The sequence below is a fragment of the Equus quagga genome, chromosome 20 (assembly GCF_021613505.1).
Source record: "Equus quagga isolate Etosha38 chromosome 20, UCLA_HA_Equagga_1.0, whole genome shotgun sequence".
Taxonomy (NCBI): domain Eukaryota; kingdom Metazoa; phylum Chordata; class Mammalia; order Perissodactyla; family Equidae; genus Equus; species Equus quagga.
The window spans coordinates 14,382,126-14,407,567 of NC_060286.1; the positions used below are offsets into that span (position 1 = coordinate 14,382,126).

General features: G+C 39.9%; 1 protein-coding gene across 2 annotated transcripts in view; it reads left to right on the forward strand.

The window, feature by feature from the left end:
- The first annotated feature begins 1,719 nt into the window (after positions 1-1,719).
- LOC124231052 (exonuclease 3'-5' domain-containing protein 2-like) overlaps positions 1,720-25,442 on the forward strand; it is a 47,451-nt gene continuing 23,728 nt past the window's right edge. The window contains exons 1-2 of one of the 2 annotated variants that reach the window (XM_046647693.1): positions 1,720-3,021; positions 20,431-20,816. In XM_046647693.1, coding sequence (XP_046503649.1) covers positions 20,478-20,816 — 339 coding nt within the window. In that variant the 5' untranslated portion in view covers positions 1,720-3,021; positions 20,431-20,477. The remainder of the gene's footprint in view (positions 3,022-20,430; positions 20,817-25,442) is intronic. The other variant, XM_046647694.1, reaches the window with a different exon arrangement.

Sequence of the window (25,442 nt, forward strand, 5' to 3'; positions counted from 1 at the left end):
GCAGCAGATGTTAGCTCAGGGCTAATCTTCCTCAAAATAAAAATAATAATCATTTTATTATTGATTTCCAACTTTATTTTAATATGGTCAGAGAATGAGATCTGTATGATAGCAATTTCTTGTAATTTGTAGAAAGCTGCTCAATGGCCTAAATCAAAATTAATTTTCTTACATCCTCTTTATATGTTTTAAAAGTATATGTGGGGGCTGGCCCTGTGGCTGAGTGGTTAAGTCTGCACACTCCACTTTGGCGGTACAGGGTTTTGCCGATTCAGGTCCTGGGGGCAGACGTGGCACTGGTCATCAGGCCATGCTGAGGCGGCGTCCTACATAGCACAACCAGATGACCTACAACTAGAATATACAACTACATACCGGGGGGCTTTGGGGAGAAGACAAAGAAGAAAAAGAAAAAAAGTACATGTGTTCTCAAAATGCTGGGGTGCATTTTCTATACATGTTCATTAGAAAATGTTAATTATTGGTATTGGAGAGGTTCCTGCAATAACTGGTGATTCTTGGATGTCTTTTCACATTCAAGAGTGCCATAGACTGAATGTTTTGTGTCCCCTCAAAATTCATATGTTGAAAACTAACCCCAATATAATAGTATCAGGAGGTCGGGCCTTTGGGAGGTGATTAGATCATAAGAGTAGAGCCCTTACAAATGGGATTAGTGCCTTATAAAAGACGCCCAAGAGAGCTCCCTACCCATTCAGCCAAGGGAGGACAGAGTGAAAAGACTGCCGTCTATAAACCAGGAAGCAGCCACTCACCACACAAAAAACCTGTTGGTGCCTTGATGATGGACTTCCCAGTCTCCAGAACGGTGAGCAATAAATTTCTGTTGTTTATAAGCCTCCCAGTCAATGGTATTTTGTTATAATAGCCCAAACAGACTAAGACAAAGTGAGGAACTAAAAAGCTGATTGGAAATTCTTTATACACAGAGGGGGCTTGTTGACTGGGCCTTCAATGTAGGGTGATTGCCTATGGACCCAGACAGTTCGTTACGGGATCCCTCAAATGTCAATATTCTGCCATCCTAATCCAATTTCTATCTTCCGAAGTTATACTGATATTTATTTGTCTGCTATTATCTCCTCTCCTGTTCTTCTTCTTCTTTGGGTTTATTAACTTTTCACTCCTTTACATTCATTTAAAAAAAACAACTTTTTATACATGCATTCAGAAAAGTGCCCACCAATATGCAACCTGAACGCACATGGAAACCAACACTTGGATTAAGACATAAAACATTCTCAGCACTTCATGAGCCTCCCCATGTTCTCTTCCAGAGCCATTACTCCACCAAGAGTTATCACTGCACTGACTTCTAACAGCGTGGATATTTGGGTAGTTTCCAGTTTAGGGCTATTACAAGGTATGGGTATGAGCTTTTTTTGTACTTGTCCTTTCTTTTTTTCTAAGATTAGCCCTGAGCTAACATCCATGGCCAATCCTCCTCTTTTTGCTAAGGAAGACTGGCCCTGACATCTGTGCCCATCCTCCTCTATATGTGGGACACCTGCCACAGTGTGGCTTGACAAGCGGTGCATAGGTCTGCACCCAGGATCCGGGCTGGCAAACCCCAGGCCACTGAAGCGGAGCATGTGAACTTAACTGCTGCACCACCAGGCCACCCCCATGTACTTGTCCTTTTAGTGAACATATGTACACATTTCTATTGCGTATATACCCTAGGAGTGAAACTGTTGGGAGAAAGGCTATGCATAAATTCAGGTTTAGTTGACAATGGCCAAACTAGTTTAACAAAGCGATTGTACCAATTTATGGTCCCTTCAGCAGCATATGAGAGTTCTGGTTGCTCCACGATGTTGCCAGTGCTTAGTATTTTCTGTCCTTTTCATTTTGCCTTTCTGGTGGGTATGTAATGGTATCTCATTGTGGCTTTAATCTGCATTTCCTCTTTACATTTTTGTTTGTTTTTTAGATGTTTCAGGATAGAGCAGATTAAAATTCAAGAGGTTAATCCTCTACATCTGCCAGAAATTTCCCCCTTGGTACTTATCTCATGGAACTCAGAACTTTTTTTCTGTACTGGAGGCAATATATAGAGAGGATGAGGGAAACAAGCCGTGCAGTCAGACACTTTGAGGTTTAATTCCCAGATACAATGTTAACTTGCTGGGTTACCTTAAGAAATTTATTTAACCTTTCTCCATTTTATGCAAAATGGCACAAATAACAGTACTGCCTCACGAGGTTGTTATGAGGATTAAATGAGATAAAATATGTAAAACACTTTGCAAAGTTCCTAGCACACTGTGAGCAAGCACATAGTTAACAAGTGGCAGCTATTATTACACCTTATATTGCTTACGCACATCTCATTTCTCTTTCTGTTTTACACATTCTATGACAAAACAACAGCACAGAGCAGACATTAGCTGCCTCGCATATAATAGTTGCTGATAAAGACTGGTTGAACGATTTTAAATATAACTGGAAAATATTGTGGTGGTTGTTATAAAAGATGGCATAAATTATTATAATGGCTATAGTATGAAATGCACTGCTGATGAGGAATATATTATTTAAACAAATGTCTCTCCTCTTTACCTTCACCACTTAACAGTTAAGAAAATTAATAGAGAAACACTACTCGCGCTAATTAGTAATAGATGTCCCATATTGCACATGTGAGGGTTCCAAAGGCTTCTCCCTTTAAACCCCAAACCAAAAGAAACAAAAATACCACCCCAGAAACAAAACCAAAAACATCACTTTTCTGAAGAGAGGTTAAGCCTTTCCAATTTTAGCAGATCCTTTGTTCAGCAGCGGAGAAACTGGGGGGCCACAGCTGCAACAGCAGCTTCCGTACAAGATGGCGTCGCTCATTGTACACGCCGCAGCTGGAGGTAGGTCCTCTTCGCCCGTAGCTGGACCGGAAGTGGTTTCGGCCCTAGTAGATCCGGGTGGGTGCGCGCAGGTGGCCGCGGAGGTTCCAGTTCTTCACGGGAGGTGCCGCAGGTGTTCGGGTCGGGTCCTGGGCCGTAGGTAAGCGAGCATCAGAGGCTGGCGAGGCCTCTCGCTGGGCATGTGCGAGGAACGGAGGGGGTTTCCAGTGCCGATTGAGGAGCCGGGTCGTGGGGCCGGAGCCATGTGCGGGGGCGACTGATTGCGGGGACCCCGCGGTCCCCAGGCGACTTGGCCCTGCCCCTCTCCCCGCCCCCCGGTGCGGCCTCTTCTCCCCCCTGGGCCGCGGCGGGGCGGTTCTACACCCGGCTGCTCGACGAGGGCTCTCACGCGGGTCCGCGGCCCTCACTGCTCCCCGGGCCGCCCCTCGGACCCCCTTCTCTCCTTGGGAGCATCCAGCAAACCTGCGTGGCTTCCCGACCCGGTCAGCCGAGAGGGAGGCGCAGCCCGCGGCGCCCAGCAGCTCCTCGGGCGGTGCACGTCCCTGGGTACAGCCCTTCCCTCGGTTCCTGGGGACCTCCCCGCCCCCCGTTACCACCCCTTTCCTCGCAGACCGCGCCCGCGCCTCGGGGCCTCGCTGACGGCCGCCTCTGTCTCTTTTCGCATCCCTGGATAGATCAGAGCGAGAACCTTAATGACGACTTATTACAAAATTGACACCTCTTCGTTAGAGTGTAATCAAACTCAAACCTTTATAGGCTTTGGATACCGTGTTGGACGCAGACACACTCCCTTAGACGCCCACTCCTTGGAAACACTAAGTTATTTATATCGTGCTTTTTTAGTTGTGTGGCAAGCCCAGAAGGAACTGCACTGAAAGGTTTTTAGTTTTCAGAATTAGGAAGTGAGGAGAAGGGAGATTTAATAGGGAGAGGGAATGGTTCATCTTGGGCAAGTTGAGCTTGTTTTAAAAATGTATTTATTTTTTGTAATTTGTAGGGTTTTTTCACAATTATTTTATCGAGGTCATAATGGTTTATAACTGTAATTTGGGGTGTACATTATTATCAGTTTCTGTATAGACTGCATCATGCTCGCCAGCAATAAAATGTATTTATTTTTAAATATTTGTTTTAGTTGGAGTCCATGCCTACAATCTTGTAAAAAATTCATGTCAAAAATTTAACCTAAATAGATTCTCTTTGACCTGTCTCTTTGCTTCTCCATCTTTTGTTCTTTAATCTTTTGCCCCAACGTAAGAACTATTATCAGTTTGAGGTGTGTTTTTCTGTTTCTTTTTCTTTACATTTATTGACAAATGTTTGTGTGTATAAGATATATGTATGTAAGATTTCGTGTTAAATTTTTACAAATTTTTTTTTTACATATACAGCATGTTGTACCTATTCAGCAACTTGAGTTTTTATGCTGAAAAAGGGGTCTTGGAACTTTTTCTTTGTCAATATGTAGAGATCCACCTTATTCTTTATTCTTGCTCTGTAAATTCCATAGTATGTGAGATTCCATAGATTGCTTACAGTTTTTCACTGTTAGACATGGTGTGGCAGAGAACATCCTTCACATGCATCTTGTGCCCATGGGAGCATTTCTCGAGGACAGAAATCAGCAAGTGGAATTGCTGGGCTGGAGTGTGTGGACATTTAATGCCAAACTGCCCACCAACAGTGTGTAATAATGTCTATTTCCCCAGTTTTTTTTTTTTTAAGATTTTATTTTTCCTTTTTCTCCCCAAAGCCCTCTGGTACACAGTTGTACATTTTTAGTTGTGGGTCCTTCTAGTTGTGGCATGTAGGACGCCGCCTCAACATGGTCTGATGAGCGGTGCCATGTCTGCACCCAGGATCTGAACGGGCGAAACCCTGGGACACTGAAGTGGAGTGCGTGAACTTAACCACTCTGTCACGGGGCCAGCCCCTCCCCAACTCTTTTAAACATTTAATGGTATCAATCTTTCTTATATTTGCCAATCTGATGAGTGGGAAATGATTCTAATTGGTGTTTTAATTGGTATTTCCTGGTTACTCATGAGATTGAGCATCTTTTCATGATTGTTGGCTATTTGTATTTCCTCTTTTGAGAAATGTCTATTTCTATTGAGTTGTCTTTTTATATATAGTAGTGTTTTATGTATTTTGGATATTAATCCTTTGTCATGTATATATGTTTTAAATGTTTATTCCAAACTTGGTACTTTGTAAAGTTGTTGCTTGTCTTTTTTAACCATGTGGCCTCCTTGTTGAACCAAAGTTTTAAGTTTTATCTTTAAATGTGTCAATCTTTTACTGTGTATATCTTGTATTTTGTGGCTACCCCACTGATTCTCAAATGGGGGAGATATTTTGCCTTCTAGGATGGGCCATTTGGCAATGTCAGGAGACAGTTTTTGGTTGTCCAAAACACCAGTTTTTAGTGGTGGTGCTGCTGGCGTCCAACAGGTAGAAGCCAGGATGCCGCTAATGATCCTACAGTACACAAGAGAGCCCCCACTACAAAGAATTGTTCTGGCCTAAAATATCAGTGGTGCTGAAGCAGAGCAGGGTTTTGTCTTAGGACTATATTTTCTCCTGTAAGTTCTTATATGTTTGAGTTTTTAAAAAAATTTCTGTGTGTGTGTGAATGGTTTGTGCATAATTACTGTTTTCCAATGTCACTCTGAATATTTAGTCCATTCTTGACCCATTAATCTGAAACGCCACATTTATCGTGTTCTAATTTCTTACACACACACAGTCTGTTTTTGGACTTTCTTCTGTTCTGTGGCCTAATTTTCTATTTTGCTGAACCAATACCACAATATATATTAAATATGTAATATGTATATTAAATATGTATTATACTTTGATATCTGATAGGGAAAATACTCCCTCATGATAATTATAATTGTTATTTTGTTGGAAATCATATACTTTATCAGCTCCCATGCTCGTTATTTAAATAATAATATTTGGGGTCTAGTCTTACAGTTTTTGTCCAGATAATTTTAGAATCAGCTTGTCAAATAGTTTTTTCTTAAGGTGGCTTTATTGAGATGTAATTCACACAATTCATTATTTAAAGTGTACATTACTTTTAGTGTATTCACAGTTGTGCAGCCATCACCGCAGTCTAATTTTAGAACATTTTTATCACCCTCAAAAGAAACCCATACCTATTAGCAGTCACTCCCTATCCCATTCCCCGGTACCCTGGCCTTAGGCAACCACTATCTTACTGCCTTTATAGATCTGAATATTTTGTGTAAATGGAGTCATACAATTTGTGGTCTTTCGTGACTACCTTCTTTCACTTAGCATAATGTTTTCAAAGTTCATCTGTGTTGTGTCGTGTATCAGTACTCATTCGTTTTTATTGCTGAATAAAATTCCATCCTGTGGTGTATTTGTCTCCTAGGGCTACAGTAACAAAGTGACACACACACCTTGCAGTAGCTTTCAGTGACAGAAACGTGTTCTCTCACAGTTCTGGAGGCTGTGAAGTCCAAAGTCAAGGAGTCAGCAGGGCTGTGCTCTCTCTGAGGGCTGTGGGAGGATCTTTTCTTGCCTCTTCCCAGCTTCTACTGGTGGCTGGCAGTCCTCGTCTGCAGCTGGTTGACTCCAACCTCTGCCTCTGTCTTCACACGGCTTTCTTCCCCAAGTGTCTGTCTTCACATCCTAATTCTCTCTGTGCGAGTCTGTCTCTGCGTCTCTTCTCCCCTCATGTGAGAACACCAGGTATGTTGGATTAAAGGCCCACCCGACTCCAGTATGACCTGATTTTAACTTGATTATGTGTACGAAGACCTTATTTTGAAATAAGGTCACATTCACAGGTACCGGGGGCTAGGACTTCAACATATCTTTTTGGGGGACACAATTCCATCCATAATATTATGAATATGCTACATTTTATTTATCCATTTATCAGCTGATGGATATTTGGATTGTTTCCACTTTTTGGCTATTATGAATAGTGCTGCTGTGAACCTTTGTGTGGACATATATTTTCATTCCTCTTGGATATATACCTAGGAGTGGACTTTCTGGGTGATTAGCAACTCTCTGTTTAATTATTTGAGGAACTGCCAGACTGTTTTCCAAAACAGATGCACCATTTTACATTCCCACTAGGCGTGTATGCAAGCTCTAATATCTCCATATTATTGCCAGCTCTTATCTTTTTGATTAGAGCCATCCTAGTGGGTGTGAAGTGGTATCTCACTGTGACTTTGATTTGCATTTCCCTAATAGCTAATGATGTTGAGCATCTTTTCATGTGCTTATTGGCCATTTGTGTATCTTCTTTGAAGAAATGTCTATTCAACTCCTCGGTCATTTTTAATTAGTTTTTCTTTTTATTATTGAGTCGTAAGTTCTTTATATACTCTTGATACATGCCCTTACCAGATATATGACTTGCAAATATTTCCTCCCATTCTGTGCGTTGTCTTTTCACTTTCTTGATGGTCAATTCATTTTTAAAAAATTTTTTTGTTTTCCTTTCCCAAAGCCCCAGGACATGGTTGTATATTTAGGTGTAAATTGTTCTAGTTCTTCTATGTGAGCCACCAACACAGCATGGCAACTAGACCACTGGTGTGGTTCCGCGACTGGGAAGTGAACCCAGGCTGCCAAACTGGTGAGCACTGAACTTTAACCACTAGGCCATCAGGGCTGGCTCTAAAAAGTTTAAAAAAATTAAGTTTGTATTGAATTCATATATTGTTTTGAGTATTTCTGTAAAACAGTTATTCTTCCCTTCTTTTTTTTAAAAAAATAGGATGATTATAGTACCTTCTGCAGAGAGTTGTTGAAAGAATTAAATGAGTCATGTATACATGAGTACATATATGTGTAAAGTGCCTGGCACATGATATATGCTCTGTGTTAGCTGCTTTAATATGTCTCTGCTCTTCCAGTTGTCTTCTCTGTCATTAGTAAAGCTTTCTGTTTTTCTTCATATTGATCTTACACATTTCTTGTTGCGTTTATACCTAGGTTTGTGTGTGTGTATATGTGATTGTTTTGTGTAGTTTTAAAATAGTATATATTGCTGTTATGAATGGGATTTTCTTCATATTTTTATAATGAGCTTAGAAAGCTATTGATTTTATATTGATCAGACTTTCACAATTATCTTGTAAGTTGTGACAGTTATGACTTGTTTACGTATCCAGGTGATTGTGATGCAGCCATTCTGTTACGAGCTGTGGTTCTTTTCCATCCAGTCCTCTTCTGCCCTGATTTGAATCTTCCTCCCCTCTCAGCTCTACTGCTGTGACTCTTCTAACCTGTCTCCTGCTTCTAGCCTTGTCCTCCTCCGGTCTAGCACCCACACTGCCAACATGGCATTCTTTGAAATATGTCCCTCCCCTTAGAAGTTTGTTATTGGCTCTCCACTACTTGTAAGATTTTATCTTATAAGGTAATATAAGGCCCTTTATGACTTGACCTGCATCTACTCGTTCCAGCATCATCTCTATTTCCTTACTTACATATGCTCTAGCATAGCACTGTCCAGTAGAAATATAATGTGAGCCCTGTAAATAAAATTTTCAAGTAGTCACATTAAAATATAAAAGGAAACAAGGTTAACTTAATTTTAATAACATGTTTTATTTAACCCAGTGTATCCAAAATATTACTTCAACAGAGATCTAAAAAATGAATATGGAATTCATAGAAAGTATAGTAGAGGTTACCAGGGGTTGGGGGAGGGGAGAATGGGAGGTTATTGTTTAGTGGGTACAGAGTTTCTGTTTGGGATAATGAAGAAGTTCTGGAAATGGATGGTGGTGTTGATCGCACAACATTGTGAATGTGGTTAATACCACTGAATTGTATACTTAAAAATGGTGAAAATGATAAATTTTGTGTTATGTATATTTCACTACAATAAAAAAAGATCACCTTAAAAATCAATGTGGGGGCCCAGCCTGGTGGTGTAGTGGTTAAGTTCACTCCACTTCAGCAGCCTGGAGTTCTCAGGTTCAGATCCCAGGTGCAGACCTATACACCACTCATCAAGCCATGCTGTGGCAGCCACGCACATAGAAAATAGAGGAAGACTGGCACAGATGTTAGCTCAGGGCAAATCTTCCTCACACAGAAACATCAATATGGAAATTATCAGTGATATTTTCATTTTTTTTTGAAGTGAGTCTTCAAAATTCGGTAAGTATTTTACACTTACAGTGCATGTAAAGTTTGCTTGAACATTTCCCCCTGCACCGTGTTGCGTCTGTACCCATGCTGTGTCCTTGCACCTGCTGCTCCCTCTGCCTCAAGTGCCCTTCTCTCTGCCTTGTGCCCCTGGAGAACTTTTGCTCATTTTTTAATGCCAGTACCGATCTCAGATATCATCTCTCTCAGCAAGTGTTTCTCTTAATGATACCCCGCTCTTTCTCTTTCCCATCCGTGTACTGTGTGCTTCTGTTGTTGGTGTTGTCTCACTGTGCTGCAAATTGTTCGTTACATGTGTTTCTCCTTTCCTGAATCCTGAATTTATGAAAGCAGATCGTGCCTTTTAACCCTTTTTACTGAGAGTCCAGCACAATGTCTGACTTACTGAAGGTGCTGTATATGTGTTTGCTGAGTGAATCCTTTGGCTGGAAAAAACCCTGCACAAAACCTCTCTCAATAAAAATAAATTAATATGTTTCTTGAATGTTGCCAGGGTTCCCTCCTATGGAGGTACCCTATTTGCTCCTTCAGTTTCCCTCTGAGGCCTTTCTTTTACACAGGCCACACATGATGAAGAATAGGTCGGGAATCGATCTTTTTTTTTTTATTATTTTTTATCTTATGTTTTTTTTCCTTTTTCTCCCCAAAGCCCCCCGGTACATAGTTGTATATTCTTAGTTGTGGGTCCTTCTAGTTGTGGCATGTGGGACGCCGCCTCAGCGTGGTCTGATGAGCAGTGCCATGTCAGCGCCCAGGATTCGAACCAATGAAACACTGGGCCGCCTGCAGCGGAGCGCGCGAACTTAACCACTCGGCCACGGGGCCAGCCCCTAGGTTGGGAATCAGACTGTGCACCTGGGAGCTCCAAATCTGAGGGGATCCCTTCTCAGTGGAAGCAAGTCAATAATAATTTTTTTTTAAGCTTTTCTCCTTTAATGTAACCTCATTTTAATGTTATTAAATATAGACAGTATGATATGCAAAAATGACTTTTAGAAATGAATTAATAAAAACATGTTAGAAGATGTTATTTTCTTTGAAAACAAATTCACTTTTCTTTACAAAATCATGTTTTAATTGAGAGGGAAGGCACAATCAAAATGCAAATTGGTCTCAAAGGATGAAACATTTGGCTGAAACAAACAAGATATAATTGAGAAGAAAAATGTAAAGCTTTGGATTTAAGTGCAAAGTATAAATTATGAATATATAAAATGGGGAACTTGATTTGGTATCAATGAATTTTAATTTACCACAAGCTTTATATGACCCCTTAGTGTGATTCTGCTACTCACAAACATGTCATTTCATACAGCATTAATAAAATACAGGGTCCAGACTTTGGGAAGTAATAGTGTCAGTGTGGTCCACACCAATTAGACCATGATGAATACAGACCTGGGGGCCACATTTTAAGAGGTACATTGACAAACTTCGAGCTCTTCAGAAGAATCTGGCCACAACGGTCAGTGGCCTGTCAACTAGGTCACAGGAAGACTGGTTGGGTTAAGTAAGATGTTCTAAGGGAGGTCGTAAGAGCTGTCTTAACATATTTCGCAGCTCTCAGGAGGGAGTGAACACTTTTGTCATTTTGAAGCCAGACTGAGCATCAAAGAGAGCAATCTCTATGTAGGGAACTTTTAGAGAATACAAGGACTTTTCAATAAAAGCTGCCTCTTGAGGTAATGAACTCCGTTCTTAGAATATTCAGGTAGAAACCAGGTCGTGATCTGTCAGGATTAGCACGGAAAGGATTCTTGAATTGTATGGGAGCTGAATTTGGCTCCTAAATTTTAACTCTGTGATTCTTTTTTTCCTTTTGATGGGAGTTCTGTGGTTTGTAGAACCCCAGTGGTAGTAATTGGCAACATTTGTTGAACCCTAATGTGCTAGCCAATGTGCTGGGTGAAGTATATTGACATCTTACTGAAGCCTCGCAATGATCCTACATGGTAGATACTGTCTTTCCCATTTACCGATAAGGAAACTGGGGCTTAGAGAATTTCACTAAATTGTCCAAGTTTGTATAATAGCTAGCAAGTGGCAGAGGTGGGATTTGAACCCAGGGTATTAGACTCTAGGGTCCCTGTTGCTATCCTCTACCTTATGCTACTCTCTGACACATTGACATATTTGTTTAATTCATTAAAACAGGATTTATTTCAGGAATATAATCGTCTGTCTTAAGTGTTAAGTGGAATATTTACATTGTCTATCGCTAAAAAGCCCCATTAAAAAAAACTTGTTTTTCTCTAATTATGAATATATACGTACTCATACAGAATTTGAAAAATCAGAATTATTTATAATCCTACTACCTTATGTAACCACTGTTATCAGTTTGCTGTTTAATTATTTTATGCAATTAAAAAAAACAAGAATGGCAGATTAAGTCACAGGAGATGGCGAGGCATTGAAAGGTTTGGATTCCGGAGCGAGCCTTTAGCAAGGTGTCTTAGTCTGTTCGGGCTGCTATAATAGAATACCACAGACTGGGTGGCTTGTAAACAGAAATTTATTTCTCACAGTTCTGGAGGCTGCAAGTCGGAGATCAGGGTGCCAGCATGGCTTGGTCCTGATGAGAGCTCTTTTCCGGGTTGCGACTCCTGACCTCTCCTTGTGTCCTCACATGGCAGAGATCACAGAAAGGAAGCATGCTCTCTTCTGACTTTTATGTGGCCTCTGATCCCATTCTCAAGGGCTCCACCCTCACGACCTCGTCTAATCCTAATTGCCTTCCAAAGGCCCCACCTCCTAATACCATCACATTAGGGGATAGGGTTTCAACATATGTGTTTTGGAGGGACACATATTCAGTCTATAATACAAGATTTGATTTTTCTCACTCCTAGCCCGGTATTGAACCATACTGCTGTTTTATAGCATCAAGGCTCAACAAGGGAAAAAAAATTTTTCATTTGAATAGATTTTTGTAATTCGATGATTGAATTAGAGAAATCATAAAATGTTAACATATAATACCTTGAATTGAGTTTTGTTCATTCTATAAATACTTCTTGTTGTCAGCTCTGTGCTAGTTGCTAGGGATGTATGTGGTGGTAAAGAAGCCAGTTAGGATCCCTGTGTCATGGGGTTTACATTCTAGTGGGAAAGAGAGACAGTGAATAAACCAATAGTTATTCATTCATCAGTCAGGCCAACAGGAGAAAAATCAGAAAGATCTCTGAATTTTGGCAAATGCGTACACCTGCATAAGCCAAACCCCCATCAAGACAGGGAACTTTACCACAGTCCCGGAAAGTTCTCTCATGCCTGAAATGCCCTTCCGTAGAATTTGGCATGACTGGCTCCTTTTCACTTATTCAGTGCTCAGCTTAAATGTCTGTTCCCTGTACTCTCCTCCCCCAGAGGCAACTAGTGTTCAGATTTTTTTCTACCATAGATTAGTTTTAGCTGTTCTAGAACTTTATATAAAGAGAACCATACAGTACCTCTTTTGTGTCTGGCTTCTTTCACTCAGTCTAATGTTTTTTGAGATTCATCCATGTTGCGTGTATCAGTAATTCATTCCTTTTTATTGCTGAGTAGTATTCCATTGTATGGATGTACCCACCACTTGGGCTGTTTCCAGGTTTTGGCTGTTAGGAATAAAGCTGTTAAGAACATTCTTATACATCTTTTTGTGTGTGTGTGTGTACAGGAACAGCAACTTTGTTCATGCTAGTTACAAACTGGAATCAACCCAAATGTCCATCAACAGGAAAATGAATAAACACATTGTGGTAGATCCACACAATGGAATAGCCTCAACAAAGAAAGAAATAAGCTTCTATTCATCCAGTAACGTGGATGATGAGCAAAAGAAGTCAGACACCAAAGCATACATGATATGTTATTCCATATAGGAAATCCACTAACAAGCCAAGTTAATATATGGTGATAGAAAGGACAGCAATTGTTGCCTTTGGGAAGCTCCCTGCCTCCAGGTAGTCACTTGTGGATTAAGGGGTAGAAGATGCACTGTTCTGTTCTACATTTTTCAAATAACACATTAGTTTTCAGCATCATGGCTCCCTTATAATCTTCACTGCCTCTTCAGGATTCCATAGGGCATATTGGTTGACCACTTTTTTTTTTTTGGTGAGGAAAATTGGCACTGAGCTAACATCTGTTGCTAATCTTCCTCTTTTTGCTTGAGGAAGACTGTCACTGAGCTAACATCTGTGCCAATCTTCCTCTATTTTGTATGTGGGACCCTGCCACAGCATGGCTTGATGAGTGGTGTGTAGGTCTGCACCTGTGATCCGAACCCATGAACTCTGGGCTGCCGAAGTGGATCATGCAAACTTAACTACTACACCACCAGGCCACTCCCTAGCGCCTCTCTGACCACTTTTTGTCTTATAGATTTGGGTTAAAATCTCGCATCTGCTCATTGCCCAGTGCCATTCTCTTTGTCATTGTGAATCCACTTCCTTTATGAGCATTTTAGTGTCTTTTTTGTTTTTTTTTTCCTTAGATCTGGTCTTCTGCCTGTTTTGCACAGCCCATGAACTGAGAATGATTTTTATATATTTTTTATTAAGACCATAATAGTTTATAACATTGTGAAATTTCAGTTGTACATTATCATTTGTCAGTCTCAATATATATGTGCCCATTTACCCCTTATGCCCACCACCCAACACCCCTTTCCCTCTGGTAACCACTAATCTGTTCTCTTTGTCCACATGTTTATCTTCCTCATGTGAGTGAAATCATGGGGTGTTTGCCTTTCTCTATCTGGCTTATTTCACTTAACATAATACCCTCAAGGTCCATTCACGTTGTAAATGGGAAAATTTTGTCTTTTTTGAAGGCTGAGCACTATTCCATTGTATATATACCACATCTTTATCCAATCATCAGTTGATGGGCACTTGGGTTGCTTCCCGTCTTGGCTATTGTGACTAATGCTACAATGGACATAGGGTGCATAAGTCTCTTTGCATTGTTGATTTCAAGTTCTTTGGATAAATACCCAGTAGTGGGATAGCTGGGTCGTATGGTAATTCTATTTTTAGTTTTTCAAGGAATCTCCATACTGTTTTCCATAGGGGCTGCACCAGTTTGCATTCCCACCAGCAGTGTATGAGGGTTCCCTTTTCTCCACAACCTCTCCAACATTTGTTATTTTTTGTCTTGGTGATTATAGCCATTCTAATGAGTGTAGGGTGATATCTTAGTGTAGTTTTGATTTGCATTTCCCTTATGATTCGTGATTTTGAGCATCTTTTCATGTGCTTATTGGCTTTCTGTGTATCTTCTTTGGAAAATTGTCTGTTCATATCCTCTGTGCATTTTTTGATTGCATTGTCTGTTTTTTGTTGTTCATTTGTGTGCATTCTTTATATATTTTGGATGTTAACCCACTTTATATATTTTGGAGATAATATGTGACTTACGAAAGTTTTCTCTCAGTCAGTGGGTTGTCTTTTTGTTTTGTTCCTGGTGTCCTTTGCCTTGCAGAAGCTCTTTAGTCTGATGAAATCCCACTTGTTTATTTTTTCTTTTGTTTCCCTTGTCCATGTAGACATGGTATTCGAAAAGATCCGTCTAAGACTGATGTCAGAGAGTGTACTGCCTATATTTTCTTCTAGGAGTTGTATGGTTTCATGTCTTACCTTCAAGTCTTTGATCCATTTTGAGTTAATTTTTGTGTATGGTGAAAGATAATGGCATCTTCATTCTTTTGCATGTGGCTGTCCAGTTTTCCCAACACCATTTATTGAAGAGACTTTCCTTTCTCCATTGTATGTTCTTAGCTTCTTTGTCGAAGATTAGCTATCTGTAGATGTGTGGTTTTATTCCTGGGCTTTCAATTCTGTTCCACTGATCTGTGTGCCTGTTTTTGTACCAGCACCATGCTGTTTTGATTACTATAGCTTTGCAGTGTATTTTGAAATCAGGGATTGTGGTGCCTCCAGCTTTGTTCTTTTTTCTCATGATTTCTTTAGCTATTCAGGGTCTTTTCTTGCCCCATATGAATTTTAGGATTCTTTGTTCTATTTCTATGAAGAACGTCATTGGGATTTTGATTGGGATTGCATTGAATCTGTAGATTGCTTTTGTTAGTATGGACATTTTAACTATATTTACTCTTCCAATCCATGTGCATGGAATCTCTTTCCATTTCTTTATGTCATGTTGATTTCTTTCAATAGTGTCTTACAGTTTTCATTGTATAGGTCTTTCACCTCCTTGGTTAAATTTATTCCCAAATACTTTATTCTTTTTGTTGCAATTATAAATGGGATTGTATTCTTGAGTTCTCTTTCGGCTAGTTCATTTTTAGTGTATAGAAATGCAGCTGTTTTTTGTAAGTTGATTTTGTACCCTGTAACTTTGCTGTTGTTGAGTATTTCTAATACTTTTCCTATGGATTCTTTAGGGTTTTCTATGTATAAAATCATGTCATCTGCAAATAGCAAGAGTTTCACTTCTTCATTGCCTATTTTGATTCCTTTTATTTCTTTTTCTTGCCTAATTGCTCTGGCCAACACCTCCAGGACTATGTTGAATAAGAGTGGCAAGAATGGTCACCCTTGTCTTGTTTCTGTTCTCAGAGGGATGGCTTGTACTTTTTCCCTGTTGAGTGTGATATTGGCTGTGGGTTTGTCATATATGGCCTTTATTATGTTGAGGTACTTTCCTTCTATACTCATTTTGTTGAGAGTTTTTATCATAAGTGGATGTTGGATCCTGTCGAATGCTTTCTGTACATCTATTGAGATGATCTTGTGGTTTTTATTCATCCTTTTGTTAATGAGGTATATCACATTGATTTGCAGATGTTGAACCATCCCTACATCCCTGGTATAAATCACACTTGATCATGGTATATGATCTTTTTAATGTATTGCTGTATTCAGTTTGCCAGTATTTTGTTGTGGATTTTTACATCTGTGTTCATCAGCGATATTGGCCTGTAATTTTCCTTCTTTGTGTTGTCCATCTCTGGCTTTGGGATCAGGGTGATGTTGGCCTCATAGAATGTGTTAGGAAGTATTTTGTCGTCCTCAATTTTTTGGAATAGTTTGAGAAGGATAGGTATTAAATCTTCTTTGAATGTTTGGTAGAATTTTCCCAGGGAAGCCATCTGTTCCTGGACTTTTATTTTTGGGCAGGTTTTTGATTACTGTTTCAATCTCTTTATTGTGATTAGTCTATTCAGATTCTCTATTTCTTCTTGGTTCTGTTTTGGGAGGTTGTATGAGTCTAAGAATTTATCCATTTCTTCTAGATTGTCCAATTTGTTGGCATATAGTTTTTTCACAGTATTCTCTTATAATCCTCTGTATTTCTGTGGTATCTGTTATAAGTTCTCCTCTTTCATTTCTAATTTTATTTATTTGAGCCTTCTCTCTCTTTTTCTTAGTGAGTCTGGCTAAGAGTTTGTCAATTGTGTTTATCTTCTCAAAGAACCAGCTCTTTGTTTCATTGATCCTTTCTACTGTTTTTCTGGTTTCAATTTCATTTATTTCTGCTCTAATTTTTATTATTTCCCTCTTTCTGCTGACTTTGGGCTTTGTTTGTTGTTCTTTTTCTAATTCTGTTAAGTGTAGTTTAAGATTGTGTGTTTGAGATTTTTCTTGTTTTTTAAGATGGGCCTGTATTGCCAAGAATTTCCCTCTTAGGACCGCTCTAGCTGCATCCCATGTGAGTTGGTATGGTGTATTTTCATTCTCATTTGTCTCCAGATATTTTTTTTTCTCCTTTAATTTCTTCAGTGATCCATTGGTTGTTCAGTAGCATGTTGTTTGCTCTCCACGTTTGTCACTTTCCCAGCTTTTTTCTTGTAGTTGATTTCTAGTTTCATAGCATTATGATCAGAAAAGGTACTCGATAGGATTTCTTTTTTTTTTTTGTATGTGAGGAAGATTGGCCCTGAGCTAACATCTGTTGCCAATCTTTCTGTTTTTGCTTGAGAAAGATTGCCACTGAGCTAACATCTGTATCAGTCTTCCCCTATTTTTTTTGGATGCCGTCATGGCATGGCTTGATGAGCAATGCTGCTAAGTCTGCTCCCAGGATCCAAACCTGTGAACCCCGGGCCACTGAAGCAGAGCACATGAACTTAACCATTATGCCACCGGGCTGGCCCCATTGATATGATTTCAGTCTTGTTAAATTTATTGAGGCTTGCCTTGTTTCCCAACATATGGTCTGTCTTTGAAAATGTTCCATGTGTACTTGAAAAGAATGTGTATCTGTTATTTTTGGATGAAGTGTTCTGTATATATCTGTTAAGTCCATCTAGTCTAGTTTTTTGTTTAAATCTACTGTTTCCTTGTTGGCTGTCTGTCTGGATGATCTGTCCATTGATGTAAGTGGGGTGTTAAGGTCCCCTGCTATTATTGTGTTGTCATTAATATCTCCTTTTTGGTTTGTTAATAGTTGCTTTGTGTACTTTTGTGCTCCTGTGTTGGGTGTATATATGTGCTTATAAGTGTTATGTCTTCTTGGTGAACTTATACAAATCTTTTTGTGGGTGAATTTAACTTATCCAGCTTGGGACTCAGAGAACTCTACCAAATCTGACCTCCTTCGTCTTCCAAATCTTCATTATGTGGATATTGAGTTTCCCAATCCATCCTCCATGCTCCGCTGTTATGTTTTCTACCTCCTTGTCTCTGGGCTACGTTCTAAGTAACTTCCTCACGTTTCTCTTCAATTCCGTAACTCTCTCTCTCTCTATGTCTGATCTGCTGTTTCGCCTGTGTATTGAGTATTAAAAAATTTTAACTGATATTTTTCATATGTAGAATTTCTACTTTCTGTTGCCTCCTCTGCATGTTTTAGATTTTATTTTCCTTTATTTCCCTGAATGTTCTTACTTTCAAGGCCCTTTCGGATCTCAGATGTGGGTATTTTTGTTTGATGGCTCTGATCTGTCCTGCTTGGCTGGGGTTTCTCGCTTTTGTTTTGATCTGTTGGTGAGTGCTCATCTAGGGACTGGTCTCCTAGGGAGGTCTGGCATGTTTCCTGCATGGTAGAAACATGTGTATATGAAACAGTTTTATGATCGACTCTGCCTGGTCCCAACAGAATTCACCAATTCTGACCATTTTAGTTTTAGTTCCTTCCTTAGGGTTTCCTTTTAGGAGGATAATAATAACTTGGGCCCTGTACTGGTCCAGAGTGCAGGCTTGAGGGTGTGCTCTCTCCTGAGGGACTCTGGTCGTGCTCTCAGCCTTGAGCAGGTGGCTGGCCTGGGCCACGGTGGGTGCACACTTTCAGGTTCCTGTTCATGGACAAGGTGGCACTCTCTTGGGTCCCAGCTACGCCCTGGTTCTGTGGCCTAGACGTCTGTCCCTGGGCTGCTGATGGACCAGCTTTATCTCTGCCCAGCGTTACCTCCCACCCCTGGGGCTTCCACTCTTCCATTTCTGATGATTTCCCTTTCTTCTTTTTGAGTTCGATTGTGTATTAAACTTTTATCTTCTCAGTGTTGTCTCCAGCATTTGTATTGTTTAGCATGGGAAAGGGAAGAGTTTTTATATCTTCTCAGATTATTTTATTTTTTTAAAAAATTTATTATTTTTTTATATTTCTCCCTCCTTTCTCAGATTATTTTAATTAGGAAATCTCTCTGTGCAAGTTCTTTAATCTCATTAAGCCTCAGTTTCCTTTTCAGTAAAAGTTTAGGAGAAAGTATATATGAGTACTTAGCACAGTTTCCGCAGTAAAGCCAATAGTTTTTTTTGTTGTTTTTTTTCAAAGATTTTTTTTTAAATTTTTACCTTTTCTCCCAAAGCCCCCTGGTACATAGTCATGTATTTTTAATTGTGGGTCCTTCTAGTTGTGACATGTGGGACGCCACCTCAGCATGGCTTGATGAGCAGTGCCGTGTCTGCTCCCAGGATCCAAACCGGCGAAACCCTGGGCTGCCGAAGCAGAGCATGTGAACTTAACCACTTGGCCATGGGGCTGGCCCCCAATAGTTTTTAAAAAGGGTAGCCATTTTACTATTTTCGTTAGTAGTGTAATAATTGTTGTGATTCCATTTTTCCTCTCCAATGCCGAATATTTCTGTAGGCATGATTATAGCCCAGGGTTGTTGTAGATATTAAATTATTTTTAAAACTTTGCTGTTGAATCTTTTTAAAAGTGATAAAAACAGTACACATTCTATGAGAAACCCTCAGCCATAGAGAAGTGTAGGTGGAGTCTGGCAGATCGCTGAGTCTGTGGGCAATACAGATTTTAGAACAGAGCCCACAGATGGGTAGCCCAGAGCCCAGAGTGTTTTTGTTTGGTTGGCACAGTGTTTTAAAAACTGTGAATTTGCTGCTGACACTTGAAAATGGTGACATTTCACGTAAAATCCCAATATCTGACTTCCCTTGAATACTCAAGTTATCTGAAGGCACTGGGCCTTCTTCCCGAACAGGATCAGTCAGCTCGTGCTCGGTGGTTGCTGTTCCATGTTTCGTCTCCATCACTGAGGCCAAGGGCCGCTTCCCATTTATTGTTATGCTTTTACTGTGGTTTTTTAAATAGTACAGAATAGTACTATATACCTATTTCTCTGTCAAAAATAGGAAAAAAAAAGATGGAGAAAACCATGTTATAAGACAAATGATAAGGAGACTATTTCATGGTAGAAATGAAGATGGTTCCTACATATTTACTGGGGCGTCTGTGTCACTTTTCTTGTGCTTGGCTTGCTTTACTTGCTTATGTTACCCTGTCTTGACCCTATGGACATTTCAATTTGCAGGCTCCTCCTGAGCGTCTTGGATCTCTCTCTAAGCTCTGTCCTTTTCTTTTCTAGTCCCGCCTTCCTTTTTGTTCTGCCCTAGCTCACCCTCAATAACTGAGTCTGTTTCTATGGAGAACTGCGGAGACTTCTGGAGCAACAGAAAATCCACGCTTACTCAAGCCTGTGTGCTTTGTCCCCCACTGGCCACACCTTCCAGAAAAGCAAAGAAATCTTCCCCCCAACTTACAGATGATTCAGTTTTTTCATTGAAAAGCAGAAGTTTCCATTCAGCTGTTAGAGATTGAAGGTTTAAAGTGCAAACACGTTGAAGAAGACCCGTGAACTGAAATTTGCTCACTAATAGATCAGCAAGTGGAAGTGAGAGTCCAGCTTATTGTTTTGACTGACATGATCTTATGTGGTTAGGAGAGCTCCGGGCAACTGGTAGAGAGCAAGGGGGTTTCCCCAGGTGAGAATGGAGATGGAGATGGAGTACAGAAGGTAGGAAAGTGAGAAAATTAACATATCACTGTTTCATGTGGAAAGGTGTAGCAGTTTTTTAGTTTGCTGGCACATGGATTGGAATGGAATACTTTTTAGGGGAAAACTAGTTTCCATATTGGTTTAAATTCTGTGTGTAAACATATTGTTGCATTTGTTTTGCAGGTTGTGGGATTAGTGATATGCTTTCCTAGACAGCAGAAAAGTCAAAGATGTCGAGACACTTAGTGGCTTTGACAGTGACCACCCTTCTTGGTGTGGCTGTGGGGGGGTTTGTCCTCTGGAAAGGCATCCAGCGCCGGAGAAGTAAAATGAGTTGTGTGACCCTGCGGCGGCAGCAGCAGCAGCAGCAGCAAGCACGAGACAGGAGAGAGCCGCCCCCTCCGGAAGAAGAGCAGCTGCGCCCCAGTGCCCCCAGAGCCTCGTGGGAGGAGAAGATCCTCGAGGCAAAGGTGGTGACTGTGTCTCACGGGGCAGAGTGGGATCAGATCGAGCCCTTGCTGAGGAGTGAGCTAGAAGATTTCCCGGTACTTGGAATTGACTGTGAGTGGGTAAGTTAAAAAGCAAAATGAGGGGCCGGCCCCGTGGCCGAGTGGTTACATTCACGCTCCGCTGAGGTGGCCCAGGGTTTCGCCACTTCAAATCCTGGGCACAGACATGGCACCGCTCATCAAGCCTTGCTGAGGCGGCGTCCCATATGCCACAACTAGAAGGACCCACAACTAAAAATACACAACTATGTACCGGGGGGCTTTGGGAGAAAAAGGAAAAATAAAATCTTTAAAAAAAAGAAAGTGAAATGAAACAAATAAATCTTTTCTGCTTTTCCAACTAGGGACCTTGAATAGTCAAGTAGAGTATAAGATTAAAGGAGAATTGGCTTGTTCACAACTTGTTTGTAAGTAGATTTTAGCAGAAGGAGAAGCTGCTTCTCTTCTCTGGACAGGGGAGTGCTTATAATCATGGATCCTGGAGTCAGAGCTGTATGAGTTCCATTTTACCACTTACTGTCTGTAGACTTGGACAAGCTCCTTGCCCTCCCTGAGGTCAGTGTACTTGTTTGTAATAGGGCTGTAATGGCATCTGCCTCCCAGGGCTTTCCTAAGGCTTCAGATAGATCACCCCTATAAAGACTTCAGCACAATTTTAACACATAGTAAATGTTCAGTAATAGCTACTATTAATATTTTTGTTAGTATTTTCCTAAGGATGCTGTGGAGAATGTAGTTAAGGAAGTCTGTTTAAATGGGAATTATTACACAAATTAGGATTTAAAAAGATAACAGTTAAAATTTGAAACATTGTTTACTCCAAGCCAGACACTGTGCTGTTTTGTTTGCATCATCTCATTTAATTTTCACAATAATCGTATGTAGGAAGAAACTGTTATTATCTTCACTTTACAGATAGGAAACAGAGGCATAAAAAAGTTTAGTTACTTGTCCAAGGCCACAAAGCCAGTAACCAGCATTTGAGCCCAGGGCTTTCTAGCCATCTGGTTGATTTTTCTAATAGCTTTACTTTGGGGAGTTGTTTCATCATTGTGGTGAGGATAATGTGTTACCCCTGCTCTTCCATCCTTCTGATTCACAGAGTGAACTTTAATCTCCTTGACACAGAAGATATTACAAAAATGTAAATAAATCATAGTTATCATCTTTTGTTAATTCAGCATAATACCTTGCCAACATCCCTGACATATGTCTTCTGGATATCCAGAGTACAGCCAAGAGCCAGGAAATGTAATCAAAAGAGGCCCTAAGCAGAATAGCTGCCACAAGGTCAGAGGCGGTAGGAAGGGCTGCCAGATGCAATTCAGTGACGACCAAGAAGAGAGCAGTGTTTAGTAGTCACCCAGGCCCTTCACCTTAGCTACTGGGTATTTCTGTACATCAGCAATAGTAGTAGTCGTTTATACCATTGACCTTGGGCCATCAAGAAAGATTAGGTACTTTTAGTTGATTCTGTATAAGAAATTATATCGTTTTAGAAATATTTACTTATTTCTATATCATTTTAGAAATATTTACACCAACAACAATAGAAGAAAACATTAGTAGACAGTGAGCTTTAGTAGCTTAGGAAAATTCACATTTGTGAATATCGGGATTATTCCAACTAAATGAAGTGTAACTGTAGCAGCTACGGGGTAGTGTGAGGTGAATAGTTAGTAACAGCGCTTGACTTAATGGTAATACATTGAATCACTGTGCAGACTCGAGGATAAATTAAAGTGGCAAATAATCCAAAACTCACTTCATTTTGACTTTCAATAGATGTTGAACTCTTGCTGGATGCCACATCTCCTTCGGGTGTGACTGCATTTCCCTGATAGCTGCTACCCTGAAAAACTTCGTGAAAGTCATCCATGTTTGTTCTCTCCTTTCTTCCATTTCTGTTTCCCTTTCTCTTTCATTTGCTTTGTGTGTTTGTTTAGTTATTGTTTTTGTTCTTGTTTTAGACAGTCAGTATTTGTTTTGATTTGCCAAAGTGTTTACCCTTCTTTTTTTGCGTGTGTGAGGAAGATTCACCTTGAGCTAACATCTGTTTCAATCCTTTTTTGTTTTGTTTTGTTTTTACTTGAGGAAGATTAGCCCTGAGCTAACGTCTGTGCCAGTCCTCCTCTCTTTTGTATGTGGGACACCTCCACAGCATGGCTGATGAGTGGAGTGGTCCAAACCCAGGATCTGAAACCACAAACCCAGGCTGCCAAAGCAGAGCGCATGGAATTTTAACCATTTGGCCACGGGGCCAGCCACTACTTACCCTTTTCTTTGCTCGTCTCTCCTTTTCTCTCAGATCTTTTTAGAATCATTTTCTTTCTTTTTTTTTCTTTTCTTTCTTTCTCTCTCTTTTTTTTTTTTTTGGTGAGGAAGATTGGCCCTGAGCTAACATCTGTTGCCAATCTTCCTCTTTTTGCTTGAGGAAGATTGACCCTGAGCTAACACCTGTGCCAATCTTTCCTCTATTTTGTATGTGGGTCACCGCCACATCATGGCTTGATGAGTAGTGTAGGTCCTCACCTGGGATCCGAACCTGTGAACCTGGGCCACCAAAGCAGAGTGTGCTGAACTTAACCACTATGCCACCAGACTGGCCCCTGGAATCATTTTCTTTAAGGTCATCCTTCAGAAGTTCATTTCTTGAGGGCTCATTGATAATAAACTTATTATCATTGTTATTATTTTGAAAGTGTCTGTTTTATGCTCTTGATCTTGAAAGATATTTTCACTGGATATAAAATTCTAGCTTGGAAACTTATTATCATTTTCAAGCTAGTATTCCATTGTCTTCTGGCTTCCATTGTTGCTGTTGAAAATAACTGTCAGTCTGAATGTTGATTCCTTATAAGTAATCTAATTTTTTGTTATCTCCTTTTAAGATCTTCTCTTTGAGTTTGTGGTTCTGAAGATTTACTGGGATGAGACTAGGCACCGTCTTCTTTCTGTACTTCCATATTGAGATTCAGAGAGAGATCTGGATATAAGGATAGGTGTCTTTTATTAAAGTTAAAATTCTCTTTGAAGATTGTCTTTACCTTGTTTTTTCTTCTTTTTTTCCCTCCTCCTCCTTATTCTTTCTTGCTGGAATTTGATCAGTTGTATTCTCAACTTTTCATGCAATCCTACATGTCTGTAATCTCTTGTATAGTTCACGTATCTTAGTCTCTGGATTCATTCTGCACAATTTCTTCAGGTCTCTTTGACAGTTCCCTTTTTCTTTCTTTAGCTTTGTCTAATCTGGTGTTTAACTTGCCCGTTGAGTCTTTTTTTTTTTTTTTACCTTTTTATTGTGAAATAAAACACATCAAGAAAAGTGCCTGAAACAAAAATAAACAGCTAAATGATTTATCTAAAGAGAACAGCTGTGGAACTAGAAACTAGGTCAAGAAACAGAAGGTTGCCAGTACCCCAGAAGCTGCCCTTGCACCCCTTGTGATCGTTGTCTCTCCCCTCCCCTCTAAGGGTTACTGTTATCCTGATTTCATGATAGTTACTTTCTTATTTTTCTTTATACTTTTATTACTCAAGCATGCATCCCTAACTATTGTAATTTAGTTTTGTCTGCTTTTTAAATTTAATATAAATGAAACCATCAAATATATATTCTTTTGTATCTGGGTTCTGTTGCTTGACCTTATGTTTGTGAGATTTACCTCTGTTGTGTGTGACTGTGATTGATTGCCATGTAGTGATCCGTTGTATAAATACATGACAATTTATTCATCTATTGTAGTACTGATGGACATTTGAGTTGTTCATGGTTTGGGGCTCTTACAAAGAAATGCTGCAACGAACGTGTGCATTCATTATTATTGGCATAGGCGTCTATGAGTGGAGTCCTGGGTTGTAGAGTTTATATATGTATCTTTAACTTTTACAGATAGTCAAAACTGTTTTCCAAGGTAGTTTTAACTAATTTGCCCTCCTTACCTTACTTTATCGGTAGTGTAAGAGTGTACCCGTGGTTTCCAACTGTTTTCGGAAGTGGTTCTATTCAACGTTTTGCCTTCAGCATTGTCATATTGACATGATATCTGCAGTAGGTTTGTTTGTAGATCCTTTTACCAGATTAAATACATTCAGTTCTATTTTTGGTTTGATAAAATAATAATTTGTTTTGTTTTGTTTTTTACTAAAGGGTGTTCTTTTTAGATCTGTTTCTTGCAGGCCTGGACCTACCCAGATTTTTATTATAATTTTTTTAGGCCATATTGGTTTATAGCATTGGGTAATTTCAGGTGTACATTAAATATATCAGTTTCTGTATAGACTGCATCATGCTAACCACCAATAGTCTAGTTTTTATCCGTCACCCTGCCTATGTGCCCCTTTACCCATTTCGCCCTGCCCCCACCCCCTTCCCCTCTGGTAACCACTAATCTGTTCTCTTTGTGCATGAGTTTGTTTATCTTCCACATATGAGTGAAATCATACGGTGTTTGTCTTTCTCTGATTGGCTTATTTCGCTTAACATAATACCCTCAGGGTTCATCCATGTTGTTGCAAAGGGGACGATTTTAGGTAAGAGTTTTTTTAAAATCATGAATAGTTGTTGAATTTTATCAAGTGCTTTTTCTGTGTGTCTTGAGATGACTATGTAGTTTTTCTTATTTATTCTGTTGTGGTGAAATATGTTGATTTTCGAATTCCTAAGATAAATCCAAGTTGGTCACC